This window comes from Pleurodeles waltl, chromosome 2_1 (genome assembly GCF_031143425.1).
Source record: "Pleurodeles waltl isolate 20211129_DDA chromosome 2_1, aPleWal1.hap1.20221129, whole genome shotgun sequence".
Lineage (NCBI taxonomy): Eukaryota > Metazoa > Chordata > Amphibia > Caudata > Salamandridae > Pleurodeles > Pleurodeles waltl.
Genome location: NC_090438.1, coordinates 281,750,077 through 281,765,849, shown reverse-complemented (window position 1 = coordinate 281,765,849; position 15,773 = coordinate 281,750,077). Strand labels below are relative to the sequence as shown.

General features: G+C 42.5%; 1 protein-coding gene across 2 annotated transcripts in view; it reads left to right on the top strand.

Moving 5' to 3' along the window:
- Positions 1 to 15,773, top strand: part of ADGRG4 (adhesion G protein-coupled receptor G4) — a 1,350,632-nt gene that overhangs the window by 1,161,047 nt on the left and 173,812 nt on the right. For both annotated transcript variants that reach the window (XM_069212461.1, XM_069212460.1), the window contains exons 22-23: positions 11,103 to 11,380; positions 14,937 to 15,038. In XM_069212461.1, the coding sequence (XP_069068562.1) occupies positions 11,103 to 11,380; positions 14,937 to 15,038 (380 nt within the window). The remainder of the gene's footprint in view (positions 1 to 11,102; positions 11,381 to 14,936; positions 15,039 to 15,773) is intronic.

The window sequence follows — 15,773 nt, the reverse complement described above, 5'->3', positions numbered from 1 at the left end:
CAATGTTTGCGGTGCAGCTGTGGAGTGGCAAGAGGAAGCTAGCACCATGTGCGCCATAATGGTAACAGATATGCAATACCAGTGTTAATAAACACAAGGGCATTGGTGAACACTTTGGACATTCACCAATTTGAGAAGTTGTGGCCACACCCCCAGCTGGACTCTTCAAAGGACAAGATCTTCATAAATGGTATCAGGTGCCTATTGCCGCTAGTTGGAGTCATCGAACTAGTGGTAATTAGCAGCAATAGGATAGTGCTTACCCAATTCCATGTCCATAAGGAAGAGGTGGGCATTCTCCTAGGATGCCACAATGCTGAAGATGTAGGATTGGTGTTCTTCACCAAGCACATCCATGACAACCACACAGGAGACATCCTAAAAGGCTTTTAAAGCCTTTGTTAGGGCCTGGGCTGCCCTGAAAATATAGAAGTCAAGCTCCACTTTGAGCCAAGAATCTACCCTGTGGTGCTGCACCACCAATGCATTCCTTTTCACCTGAGGTCTTTGGTGGAAGAATAGTTATGCAAGCTACACCAGCTTGCCGTCATTTACAAGGTGTCAGGATCTGCCCCCTAAGTACCTTCACTGGTCATAGCGCCCACACAGTGACAACTGGGAGCCATCTGCCTGTGTGTGGATATGTACCTTCCGAATGCGGCGATCCACTCTGAGCATCATCTTACACCTACCATGGATGACATTATATCAGATCACCAGTTTTAATAAATACATGGGCATTGGTGAACACTTTGGACATTCACTAACTTGAGAAGTTGCGGCCACACCCCCAGCTGGACTCTTCAAAAGACAAGATCCTCATAAATGGTATCAGGTGCCCATTGTCGCTAGTTGGAGTCATCGAACTAGTGGTTATTAGCAGCAATAGGATAGTGCTTACCTAATTCCATGTCCACAAGGAAGAGGTGGGCATTCTCCTAGGATCCCACAATGCTGAAGATGTAGGATTGGTGTTCTCTGCTAAGCACATCCATGACAACCACATATGAGACATCCTAAAAGGCTTTTTAAGCCTTTTTTAGGGCCTGGGCTGCCTGGAAAATATAGAAGTCAAGCTCCACTTTGAGCCAGCAATCTACCCTGTGGTGCTGCACCACTAATGCGTTCCTTTTCACCTGCGGTCTTTGGTGGAAGAAGAGTTATGCAAGCTAGAACAGGTTGACGTCATTAACAAGGTGTCAGGACCTGCCCCCTAGGTGCCTCCACTGGTCATAGTGCCCACACAGTGACAACTGGGAGCCATCTGCCTGTGTGTGGATATGTACCTTCCGAAAGCGGCGATCCACCCTGAGCATCATCTTACACCCACCATGGATGACATTATCTCAGATCTCAATGGGGTGCAGTGTTTTACCCAGCTGGATCTTAATGAAGGGTATAACCAGCTTGAACTCGATCTCCTTTGCGGTTTTATAACCACCTTCTTTACACACTGGGGCTAACAGAGGTATAAGAGCCTTAATTTTGGCATCTCATCGGCAGTGGAGGTTTTCCAAAACACTATCAGGTAGGTTCTAACCAGCCTCAGTGGCGTTCTCAACATAAACAACGACATCATGATATACTCCTGGACCCTGGAAGAACACCGCAAGTGCCTCTAAGCTACCTTGACTCATCTTGGGGCACAAAGGCTCACACTACACAAAGAAAAGTGCGTTTTTCTTGAGCATTGCATCACATTTCTTCTGCTACTTATTCTCTAAAGATGGCTTGCAAGTGGATCGATCAAAGTGGAGGTAATGTACTGAGCAGCAGCACTGAGGAATGTCGGTGAAGTGTGGAGTTTCCTTGGCATAGCCACATATTGTGGGTGGTCATTCCCCATAAAGGAGTGAGAGGTGGGCTATTCAACTGTAGGTGTATGAACGTTGTGTGTCATACCAACCTGTGGCCCACAATCCTGCTGACTTCTTGTTGCTGCACCCACATATGAAAAGATTAAGAGTTAAGGACGATGATAAGTGGGTTGAGGAATATGCTAGCATGATGGTGCAGAGTGCCTCCTGGTGATGAGTGTGGAATACATCCAGATGGTAACTGGCTTGGACGCCTGCCTTCAGAAAGTGATGGAAGCCCTTTGTGGGGGACGTGAAAGCAGTTCCTGGACAGCTTCAGAGGGTGGAACACACCAGACAAGGACATCCTATCACAGCTGTGACACATTCATCACAAACTCAGCCACACCTCAGATGGACTTCTGCAGAAAGGACATTACATTGTCATCCCCAGTATATGGTGGAAACAATTAGATGTCCTGGCACACCAGAGATACTAAGAGACCTAAGAACAAGGCACAGTTGAGAAGGAAAGTATGGTTCCCAGGAATGGATGGACTAGTGGATGACACTGTTCAGAGGTGTATCCCCTGCTAGACCACTGGAGGGGGAACTGTGCCTGCCCTCATCGCTGGACCCACCTAAGTATGGATTTCAGCAGCTTCCCAGATGGGAGGACCACTGTTGTCATCATGGATGACCACTCCAAATGCCCATAATCAAGAGAACACAGTCCACAGCATTCCAAGCAGTGAAACTGGTGCTAGAATAAAACCTTTATACTATTTGGGCTACCGGAAGAAGTCCAAATGGACAGTGGGCCCCTGTTTCAAGGCGAAGACCTTTTGGACTACCTCTAAGGGGAACCCTTGCACTCTGTGCACACTATCTCTCACTTTGAGATAGTATATACAGAACCAACTTCCTACACCATGGATCCAGGGAAAAATTTTACACAACCAAGCACGGTTTTCCCGCCCTTGTTTCTCTTTCAGTCCCCAGGTGGGCCTTGTCCTGAAGGCATATTTAAATGTAGGAAATGATGAGGGAGCGCATGCAACCCCCACCTCAAGACCAGTTTGAGGCCCTGGGTACTGCTACCTCCACAGGGATTTATGCAATAAAATAAAAGGAGGGGGCTGTGTGGCCCCCATCAGTGAGCCTTTAAAGGACCGGGGACCTCCACCTCCCCGCTTGGCTCGGAAGTAAGAGGAGGGCAGCATGGCCCCCCCTACTGTGTCACAAATAGCCCCAGTGACTGCCACTTCCCTAGGGCACAGAACTTGTAAAAAAGGGAAGTGGGGCTGTGCAGCCCTCTCCCTGGCCATATTCAGCCCAGGGGACCACCACCTCCCTTGGGCATTGCCAATGTATAAGTGGGACGGGCCATGCGGCCCCCCCTCCCTGGCTGATTTTTGCCCCATGGACCACCGCCTCACCAGGGCTGGCCCAGTGCTAAAAAAAGGAGGGGGACCACATGGTCCCCCTCTTGAAGCCAATAATGGCCCTGGGGACATCCACCCACTATTGCTGGCTCTCTATGTCCCGAGGTGCCCACCCTTGGGACACGATAGTTTGCTGTCACTTGGCGGGGCTATCACAGCTCCTGCCAAGTGAGAGCAAACAAGTCTGCTTTCAGCGGGTGAGGAAAACTGCTCCTGCTTGCTGGGAGTGGACTTTAACAGCTCCCGCCAAGTCACAGCAAACACTCTGGTTCATGCGGGTGGGCAAACAGAGGAGATGATTGCTCTCACAGACAGGGAGCTGTGTGTTCAGCAGCTCCCTGTCTATGACAGCAATGTCGGCTCCAGCAGGAGGAGGGGAGCCGGCTAGGACTGTGGAGGCATTCAGGCTATCCTCACGGTCCCCTATGATGGTGACTGGATGCCCTGGGGGGAACCAAGGTGGCATGGCCAGGGCCCATGTGGTGGGGTCCCCAGGTCCAAGATCGGCACAGGGAAGGGGTCCATGTGACTCCCTTCCTAAAAAAAATAAGCATATGCTAAGGCCAGGCCACAGGGGATGGGGTCCCCAGGGTCTAAATTGGCCCGGGGAGCGGGGCATGTGGCCTCCCACATTAAAAAAATATATATTCCCTAAGTATCACCCTTTAACAGTGCCCCCCAAGTCTCCATACCACTCTCTCTCAGATGCATTTAAATATTTTCATAGCACCAGTCATACCAGTGTAGAATATACAAGCACATGACATCACACACACATTACACAGAGACAATCAATGATAGGTGTGTAAATCAGTGTACAGGAAATGTTACATAGGACAGAGGAGTACAATTTGCAGGTACACGTCATCTATGCTGGAAGGCAGTATAGTTTAAGAGTGCGTGGTCTGGAGAGGCACAAACTTAATGTTTAAAACGTAACACAATGATTGGAGGTTCTCTTTAATATTTAAGAATTGATTTCTACTCAAATTAACCTGTTTTGTAACATTAGGTTAATGAAAGTCAGGGGGAAAATCATAATGCTCTAATCTATACCTTGAACTTTGCATTGAGCTCTTTGATGACAGTTAATTGCTCACTGTTCTATATTAGGATTTTAAATTCTAAACTGCAAGCAACAAAAGGATCTCTATTACAAAAGCAGTAACCCACCGACCTATTCTCATGAGATACACTTTGTGATCTGCACAGTAATTGTTCTTTGTTAACCTTCTGTGCTAGAGCTACCTTATGATGAGACAAAACTGCCACTAGACAAAACTACAATCTCTCTCCAGAAAGAACATTAATCAGAGAGTTATCTTGAATTTTTTATTATTGCCAAAAAAATGCTGGAGGCAAGAAACGCAGATGCATGTGCATTTGAAACCATAATAAACATGCAAACACGGCACCCAAACCCACACCCACCCATCGCACCAGTGGTACTACCCTATGGCTGGCCTGGAATATGAATTATGGCCGGCCTAGGGGATGGGGTTCCCAGAGTTAAAATCGGCCACGGTTTGGGGGGGCATGTGGTCCTCCCCCCCCCAATATGAACACTGCTTCAGCCCTGTCACTATGTTTTTTAAAACCCATATGTGGATGATGTTAAGCCAAACTGTATTCTACACTGAACATTTAACATTTATACCACCTGTGCATGTTTTGTTCACTTTCATCATTGGACCTATGTATGCTAATTGTTTTACTACGAATTTGGCCAAATTGTATGGCATGTTTCAGGGGAAAACATACGCAGTGGTTGATGAAGTATCAGACTTCCATTGTTCAGAGGTCAAAATGCATAGATGCTGGAAATATGAGGCTACAGCACCCCCTAAAATAGCCATGTTGGAGTTCAGAGAGTGAATGAGCAATAAAGTTGCCTTTAATTTTGTTTTTATCTTGTCACTTTTGCTGTGTGTTCGAAGACAGGTCAAATGGCAGGCTATCAAAAAATCAGATTAGGGAGATAGAGGCGATAGAGGTAAACTTTGTAATCTTATCCCTGGAACGGACGTGCTAACTATTCAGTATATCACATTAAGTGGTCAGCATGTTTTGGCTCTTAATGCACTGGAGGGTCATTGGCCTTCGTCAGGACCTATTTGATATTACTAGATTCCTGTAGGTGTGATATCACTTGTATTCTGTAAGTCTACCACACTTAGAGGTCTTTGTTTTTAAAGAAACACTGTAGACAAAACTCTGGCCAGTAGTTCTGGAAAGATTAGTTCTGAAAAGAGATTAAAGCACATACAAAGAGCACATAATAATGAGAGTATCTAAGGCTTCTTTCTCTTGAATGTCAGGCTATGTCTCACAACTTGCAGTTATTCTTTTTAACATAGAAACTCATATTTATTTTTCGTTCTTTGGGAAGTAAGAGGATGAGCTATGTAACAATCTTGCATGTACTTTGACAGGAAAAGCTATAAGATGTCATTTTTATTCTAACACATAACAGCGTTTAAATACCTATAAATGAACTGTACACAAATTAATCCATTAGGAAAGCACATGAACCAATTTTTTTTGTAATTTGTTCATATGCTGAAAACAAAGATTTGAACAGGATCAAAACAAATCAAGACAGATATCTTGGCGATGTGCAATTGATAAATATTTGCTAAAACCTGATTCCCACACATTATCGTTTGTGCACTTTATGGTTTTGTAAGTAAACTGCATGTCAGTGCGCTACCACGCCATTTCTTGGTAATATATTTGCGCCAGTGTGCTCGAAAATGCACTGGCTACATATACTACTCCCTTAACACTCGACTGCCGGGTGTTTGTGGCTCTTTGTGGCTCATTTGCTATACTTGTTCTTTGTGTGGCACTAGGACGTTTCACAATCCCTAAGACTTCAGTGATGTATCATTGATGTAGGCACCCAGACTCTGAAAATTGTTCCAACACCACTGTCAAAATATGCATGTTTTTCAGTCAAGCAAACTTGGGAACTTTGCTAAAAGAGGGATTTCCTACAAACACTCACACAAATTACCCCCTCAAAACAAACAGGCGTTGGTGAGTACATGCTACAGCGGTTGATCTGCTACCCTGCCAACACAAATCAACAACTGAATCAGAGGGATACATTCAGATCGCAGCATACTTCTGTCCCCTACCCCACGAGTTAAGGGTCCATTCTGTCCCTGGTCTTCTTCTTTAGATGGAATGCCTATGTACACCTGGCCAGCAGGAGCATCCAGACCCATCAGTATCAGTACTTAATTTGTAAATAAAAAGGTGCCGGTGCTCAAAGCTCTCCTCTTAAACACGTGGCTGCGGCAATTAAAAGTGCGAGCACATAATATTGAGGCAGCGTAATCCTGAAGCCACCTCGGGCCTCTTCAGTCCATTTACAGCCACTCCCTACCCATTCAGCTCACTCTGACAGGTTCCTGCTTTTCCTCTTACTGGCGCTTTTTCGTTTTTCTCTTCCTCCGTCTTTTCCACGTGTCTTTTGCTCGCAGTAAATGCTTGAGATAGAAAACGATGCGCCGGCCCTCAGAAATAAGTGCCGGTGCTCCGCACCGGAAACAACAAGCACAAATTAAGCACTGATCAGTATGTTGTTGCTAGGAAGTTCTGTGTGAATTATCAACCGGCGGAGAACTCAGGTCATTAAAAGACTGTCTCTGGAGCATAAAGGTTTCGATAGCAGCAGCCCACTTGAAGGTGAACCAGCTAAACAGAGACAGACTTGCTTCAAAATCTGTAAATACAATTTGCAGCACAAGTTTGGTGCCCTAAAAATGTGCGGGGCCTGGACAATACTGCCTCTTTAAGCCCCCCTCGCTTCCGACGGCCATGGGCCTGTCAAAGTCGATGTGCAATTTATAACGGTCCTTTATCATAGGAAAGATATTGGTATCCTTGCATTACAGGTAGCCTTGAACGGTGTTTATGAGTGATGTTTACTGCACTTTGTGTGATAAATGTTTCTAATGCCTGATTGCAACTGCTAAAAATCAATAAAAAGATTATAACACAGTCACCATGTCCTCGGAATCAGATAAGGGGGCAATGAAAGCAGAATGCTGTCATTTTCAGGCCTTCGGGATAATTAGAAATACTTGCTGTGAACTGTCCGGAACGACAGCAGAAAACAGGCAGACGGTCTCCAGGCTGGACGCGGTATTATCACCTATAAAAAATGCTCGCGGACAGACGCAGTCCTTAAGGAGAGCCCTGCCCAATTCATAATTACAGGCCAAGCAGCATCGGCTCGGTATTAAGTCCCTGTTCTGACTAGTCATTTGAGCACGAGCTCAGTTGAATGAGCGCAGCTCAGTTAAAAGTGATTCAACAATGAGTTTGGGCACAAAGGAGTCTGATTTGCTGAGATGATGACTGGTGTCTTTGAAGCCGGAACATGATGATTACATAAAACATTAAATATAGCAACAATATTATAATTCCCATTGGGGTAGTGGTACTAGGAATACCGGTAGTAGCAGAACTAAAACGGGTACAGGACTCTGGTGAAAATCCAACATGTCCAAAGTTGGTGAGAAAACATTGCTACCGTCTACATTCATTTTAATGGCCAATTTGACAAAAATCTTGTTAAATGTTTTTTAAAGTTTAATGCGTTTTCATTTATAAACTAAAATATGCACGGGCAGTGGAGGTCGTGGGAGAGGGGCAGCGTTGCTGCCAATATGAGACAAAGAGAAAAACTAATGATGAGCCCACATTGCAGGGCTTAATTTGTGATGGTGGTTGCAGGTGCATTGGGGTCTGAGGAAAGGCAAGCAAGGGAGAAAGGAGGTGGAAGACAAAGACAGGAAAAGAGTGACCCGGGGAAACATAAAAGTGTGAAAATTAACATGCAAGAGTGAGCAATCGATGTAGGAGGTGATGGGTGGTGGAATAAATAGACATGAGATGGAATCCAAACTGAGCAGCCTTTGCATTCAATAGCCCGGACTTTGGCAGCAGCAGAGAGGCGGGGCTCACGTGGACACTGTGGACAACTCACTCGTTTACCCATTGTGAGTGAGGGAGAGATGGCCGTACGGAACGTGACTGAAAACAAGAATAGGTTTGTCTGTGATTGGAAATCTGTGAATCAGATGTCGTGGGATTGTTAAGAATGTGAAGATGGGGAGACACTGAGATGTGGAGTGCCGACAATGTGCTAAAATCCAAGGGGCCATACAAGGTGGCGAGGAACAGTGCTATAATGCGATTCAGAGTGCTTTTAACACTTCTGCGTCCCACTCTTAAATTTTCCTTCCCTTATTCACACCTTCACTTTGGGAATTGCACACTAATCCTTCACTCCAAACCCGGCTCCTGGACATTTTGTGCAGTGCAAAGAACTACGGAAAACTGACGTAGTGCCTCCATTTTTAGGTTTTTGGGTCTGGGTTCAGCGTACTTCATCCAGTGGGTCTCTTCCCTGTGAGTGACTGCATGTTGTCTGTGTGTGTGTGCATAGCCACATAAAAATGCACTTCGCTGCCTTGAGTGTTCTTAGAGAAGTCATTTATGGGTTAACATCACATAATGTCACTTTTAGTGCAGTTAATGCAGTCATTAAATAGAGCAAACAATACATTCCTTTGCAATGTAATACAGTCACTTACAAATGGCCTTCAACAAATCATGCTGTATTAGAAACATTTACACAAGTATTATAAGGATGCCACTGGCAGGGCTGTACCCTGTTAACACATGATTTTCTCTGAGCTGTTTATGAGGCCATTCCACAAAAAAAGCAAATAAATGTAGTAAACTACATTTCTACTTTGGCATGAGTTGAAGCATCTTTAGAATAGACTCATCTTTACATTTCTGTGCATATATGTTTCTTCTTTTCCTGCTGTCATCCTGGTTCAGCATTTGATCGCTCAGTGTGGAGGAGCATTTAGTCAGGTTAAATATAGATTTTGCCTTTCTCTTTTTATTTTTGTTTGGTTAATTAATGTTTTTGTTACTGTTTGGTTTCATTAAACACATTTAACTAAGCTGGCACAGTGAAGCATATTAAAACTGCATGTAGTGAATCATTGGGCCAACGCATATGCTCTAGGAATCCGTGGTTGACCTCATGTTTGCAGGTTCAAATTCCTGCAGGTTCATTTAGTCTTTCAACTTTCTGAAGTTGATAATATGAGTACCACTGAGTTCTGTGGCAATAAAGACCTTCCCTCAATTGTTTTATAACTTCCCCATTATCTTTTTTGTTATGGTATGTGAAGTTCCGCTAGCAAAGCTAATAGCTCAGGCTTTAATGTGCTAAAACATGCACACAATGGTATTCACAATGTTGATACCAGACATTAGCACAGATTAAAAGCCAGAGATTTTCGTTTTTTCTAGGGGTATTTCATAAGCCATTAAAGTATAATGTCAAAGCTACAACACACACGTGTCAGCATTTTAGCATAACATGTAGTTGTAAAGCAAATGTTCAGTGCATGTGGCATCTTGGAACTGAATGATCAATATTTATTGGTATCCAACTATTTTTAGTGACCTCAGAAAGATGAAATGCTAAGTAGACTTACCGAAAAACATTCAATGATGCTCTCATTCAATGAGTGTTCATGGGTGCATGGGTGACCATCTTTGAATTATTGTTTTTATGTAAGTGTAAGAGACATGTTTCCAAGATGGCTGCCAGTGTATGTCATTCTTTACCCTTAAAATATGACTGACAGGTTGCTTCCAAAGTGTCAGCCCTCTTGGGGTGGTGAAGTTATATTGAACTAGAGGAAAGTAAACAAGAACTGACAAAGCCATTGGCTCTAGAGCCAGGGCCATACATTTGGGCTTTGACAATGCTATTTTAAAGATGGGCCTTTATTATCTTCAGTAAAGGTTATACAACCTATACATTATCGTTGGCGCAACATCATTGTTACGACGTTTTTATACCTGTACACCAAAGAAAAAAGAATAATGTAAAGATAATAGCATATGACATGTACAAGTCGTGCAATTGTAATCTTAATAGTGAAACTCATTCTGCCATCTGCATACATTGCAAAACTAGTAACTGATTTGGACAAGGGCAGCAGCAACTTTGAACTGATGTTGCCCACTTTGCAAGACTCTTTTTTTCTGATGGATTTCATTATAAAAACGCATTTGATTAAATATTGAATCCTACATCGAGTACACATCGAAAAAATTGAATACTTCCTAACAATTCTTAAAATTACATGATTTGTGTGAAAACTTTATTTTAGTAAGTTAGTGGGAGACAATTGCTTAAAACAATTAAAATGAGTACTAATAGTCTGTCTTGTAAGTCTGCTGTGATCTGCACAGGAAAAAGAAGCAGAGAATGCTGGCAAACAAGAGACAGAAGAACTATGTAGAGGAAATAGAGTAAAGCAGGACAAGAAAAAGAAAGGTGGGGAAGGTTGGAAGTGGTGGTGAATGGATGTATGAGGGATATGCAGATTAAAAAACATGACTTCACAAAACTAAAATGGGGTAGAGGGACAGGAATGATGGGGGTGGACGGGTTAAGCAAATCACATAGGAAAAGGGGGAATTGTGAAAAGAGAGGGGAACTTGGGATGCTCCCTGTCCCAAACTAAAAGGAAGAAACCTCAGACGACCCTGCAATTAATTTGCGCTAGAAAATGTATGTTACAATACAGATCCAACCTATACGACGTAACTATGTTGATCAATATATTCGTCAGTGCAGATTTATCAGTTCCAATTCGTCAGAAAGGGTATACTCAACGAGTAGTACAGCTCTCAGTTTTTCAGAGTAATATGTATGTGGTCTACAAGACTTGCTATCAGGTGGTAATAGAGACCAACATTTCCCTTTTAATGGCTCTAACCTGAATGCTTTACGTGTGTTTCTTCTTCACAGCTGCTGGATTGAGGACCCCATGGTGTTCTACATCTCCGTTGTCTCTTACTTCAGCATCATATTCCTTATGAACGTGTCCATGTTCATCGTTGTCCTCCATCAGATCAATGTAATGAAATCCAAGCAGCACACTGGCGTGATGTCCATCCTCCATGACCTGAAGAGCACGGCCAGCCTGACCTTTCTCCTGGGACTCACCTGGGGCTTCGCCTTCTTTGCCTGGGGGCCTGTGAGGATTGTGTTCCTCTACCTCTTTGCCATTACGAATACCTTGCAAGGTAAGTGCTCCATACTAGCAATACATCAGAGAAGGAAGGGGGACGCATTACATGTAACAAAAACAGTATTGAGCATGCTTCACAGAAACACAGAAAGCCGCAATTTAGAAACTTCTGTCTGCGCTAACAGTGATTTTTTGCAAGTACCAATAGTATTCTAACGAATATTACTGTACGGATAAATTCAAGCTTCCACAGTATTCGGCTTAAAGACCTTTCATATTTGTGGAAATTATGTTTGATTTAATGCGCTGCCTGTGCTGTAATCCTTAGGCAACTTAGTCATCTGTTTTGTGCAGGTTGCAAAATGTAATAAAAATGAATAACTCAGGACAGCGGGTAAACCTATTGTTGTTTTCTAAATAAATGCTAGTTCCCTTCTCTTCCTATGCAGCTTCCCTTAGCTCTCAAACTATAGGGGAACTCTCAAGTTTCCCAGGTCAGACGCATGAGTAATGCAACTAGTCCAGGTTTTCACTTTCAATTCTGATACTTGTATTCATAAATGCAGATTTTCCTAGTAATTTATGAAGGAAAGTCTTAATTTTATTAAAGACACAGAGTTGAGTATTATGCATTTTCTTTTTTTTTATTTAATAGCAACAGTCAAGGGTAGGCTGCCCTGTGATTCGTGGATTTTACTGACTACTGTTTGTTTCCCATTGGCCTGCTTGTGATTGGCCTTCTGGGAATTGTAGTTTCTTGACTGCTGCTATTAAATAAACAAGAAAAGAAAATGCATAATATGAGCCTCCGGTCTTGCCATAAAATTTATAATGCGATAAAGAGCACTACAAGAACCAGAATGTAACGTAAAACCCCAGTGATTGAGTTACTCAAGCTTGCAATGGGTGAGTCCGCGTAGCATAGTTGTAAAGCAAATGTTACTATGGTTATCTTTTCCAGTCCTGGGATTTGGCTTTGGCAGATCATTATTTTAAGGCGAGTTTTTTCAATCATTAAATCTGTTAACCTGTACTATGACAACAATACCCGGCTTCACTGATTTATTATATGAAAGCTGGCAGACTGACTGAAACAAAAGGACTTGGTCACATGGAGTCATTTGATAATTCTACTTCAAATCCTTTTCTGGTGCAATTTTACTAAATAAAAGAAGGCGCATGAAAACATCCTGTGCCCAACTACAAAAACACAAAATACAAGTGCAGGCAAGTACAACCAACCATGTACCATAAAAACCGCTGTCGCCAAATGAGGCTTGTTTGGAAGGGTTGAGTCCTGTCACAACCAGCAACTGTCTGCGCGCCAGGCCTTCCTCCTCCATTCAACACGACGGGGTCAGCTTTCCTTTTGCTTGGACAGGAATCCAAACAGTAGAAACAAGACCCTAACCCAACCCCACTCCCTGAACCTGGAACTTTATATTTACACTCCCCACGAAGAGATGCACTGCTCAAGAAACTGCTGCAAAATTGCAACACCAATGTAATCTACAGCAGATCAAATTGTGCCCATTTGACGCATGCTTTCACTAACCGGAACTCATTGCAGTACACAGAACCCTATAAAAATCCCCTTCTGCAACAGCAAAGGGTTAACTCATGCTTATGGAAAGCCTTTCAGCCGCCAAGTAGCTCACTAGCATTGGATGCTGCCTGATTACATTTCTGAGACAAGCGTGGCTGATGGGGACAGGGCACAGCAAGAAGGATTGTATGTCTACTTTCATGACACTCACCTGCCCATACCTTCACTTCACCTCTAGCAATGAAATACTCTTTCACTTACAAACTCTACTTTGTTCCATCGCTCCCCCTTAATTTGACAATAATGTTAACTGATTCACTAGTCTTAATTTCATTTTAATGTAATTATTTTTAATTTATTTAAAGCTAGCTTACATTAACCATACATTTAACTAAATAAGTGTTTATTTTACAGTAGTTGAAACAACAAATAGCTTTATTACAGCATTAATGTTAACCCCAGCATTACACTAAAGTACATTGCATTCCTTTATTTTATAAACGATCATTATTAATTCCATACTTTTGTAATTTGATTATTCAATTACATTAAAACAGGAGCAGTATTATAATTGTAAAAGTTAACTCTAACCCTTTAAATAATTAAATGATAGATATTTGAATTAAATTGATTATTACAATGTCCATAATTTAAATCAAAGTGAAATAATTCTAAACCTTAGTCACTCTAACATTAATTGGTGACATTATCCCTGTCCTTAAGAAAATGCATTTGTTTCTAATGAACTTGCATTTAATTATATTAATACTAACCATAGCCCTACTCTTAGACCTTAGCGAATTAAATGAATTATAATTTAAAAAATAAGTAACTGCATTGTAACAGTAACCCTAACCTTTAATTAATTTTAAGTAAACTAATTTTGCAGTTGATCACAAAAATACTTATCACAGCCCCTGCCCTAAATTAGACAAAAGTACAATATTTATAAGTTATTTCAAAATTGTTTAGTGCTATTCGATAACCATAATTCTATATTGTATTTACCTTCAAATTGTTATCCTGATGCTTTGGACTAAGTAATGATTTTATGAATTGAAGGCAGAAGTATCAATGTAAAAGTAGGGAAGAATGGTGCGTGGCCACAAGCCCTCTGGTGAATTGAAGGTCATCATCTTTGCCCTACGATGGAGGACTGCCTACCACAAACAGAGCGCATTCTGGGCCACGGGGATCATTTTGGTAAAAGTGCTCCTTAGGATGGCAATGTTCTGGTTCCTTGCCGACCTCCTTAAACACAGCTACGAAAAACCAAGGATTGGGGTTCAGGAATAAAGTGATTGGTGCACACACCAATGAACTAGTAACGAATTGTGCGTTAAAAATGTAAGGAAATAAATACGGATAAAAAGCATGCCATTAGGTGTATCAACTGGTTTAAATATTAATTGTGGTTCTTTTCTAAAGACAACATGCTGCACCCAAGCCCGCTGTCTCCTTCTTCACTGACCCCTTTGTAAGTTAGTTTTTCCATTCAAATGAAAAGCCAGGTTTATTTAACCTGCTTCTGAAACTGAGTTTAGATTATATTTCTTTCTCGGGCAGTTTATGAGAAAGTGCTGTGAGCTTTTGATTCAGTTTAAACTGTTTATCCTTCATGGCCGAGCATCTTTTTTTGTTTTTCTTTTTTTCAAGCATTACTATATTACACAAGGCTGTAGCTATCAATGGTGCAGCAGGTGCAGTGGCACCTGGGTCCAGATGGCTGAGGTGCCCACGTAACCCTGATTATTGCTGGATTTTACTACCCAATCAAAGCTGAGTAGGGCTTGTTTCTTGCTTGCACAAGGGCCCATGAAACCCCCATCCTTGCCAATGGTCTTACAGCTCTGCGTGCGCTATTGAGTGAACGAGCAAGGGCTCGCTTTGCACTGCCCCCTGGGTAGGGCATTGGAGGGGTGTGGCAGGCAGCAGTGATCAAAGGCTATTTGCAATTTCAAATCACTGTGGTTTGCTCATGGTGATTCTCTACCTTGAAGCCATTGTGATTGGTTCACCCTTGGACTCGATTTTAATACATTCCGCATATTCCCCTTTCTCTCAGGGTTCTTCATCTTTCTCTTCCACTGCATGCTGAAGGAGAATGTCAGGCACCAGTGGAGGCTGCACTTGTGCATTGGGAGGTTCAGACTGGAGAACACGTCTGGTAGGTACCCCATGCTTTTCAGTGTACCCCGACTTACAATTAAACGTTGTTCCTTGCTCTAGTGCCATCATAAAGGCAGAAGGAATCAGATGAGTGTGGTTCTTACCTGACTATGGCAAGGCTATGCCTAGGGACCGTAGAGCTGATTACAAAATGATTTTGAGGCCACCAGCCCTGCGGTTGTCAGAATCACCTGCTCAGCAAGCACAAATCGGCACTTCTCAATTTGCCGAAATCCTTTTGAAATTCAGAAAAGACTTTGCAGAACTTCGTATGGCGTTTTGAGACTCATTCATAATTGCAATTGGTTGGGGTGGGTGGGGGCTGAAAAGGGTGTTACCACCTCATTGCAAAACCATTATAGATTTATTAATAGTAGGAAGGGCAACTTAAAAGCATAATTGTCAACATTGCTATTATTATGAGTTATAACAGTGTACAGAATATTATCATCATCAATTTTTTTTCCAGTGTGATCAACAAAATCTTTTTTTATGAACATTCTCGGTTACCACTGCACATAGAAGCACAATGAAATAATTGGATTACGCAGTCCATACAATTGAGAACAAGTGTGTACCTCAAAGGAACGAAACTAAACGACGTGCTTTACTCAGTTTGCAAAACCAACTAACACAATTTAAAGTTATACGAACTGGAGTTAAGGAGCTGTATGATGTGGAGCATGCTGAACAAGGCATGCATTTTCAGTGTCTTGGTGAGATCATAAAAGCT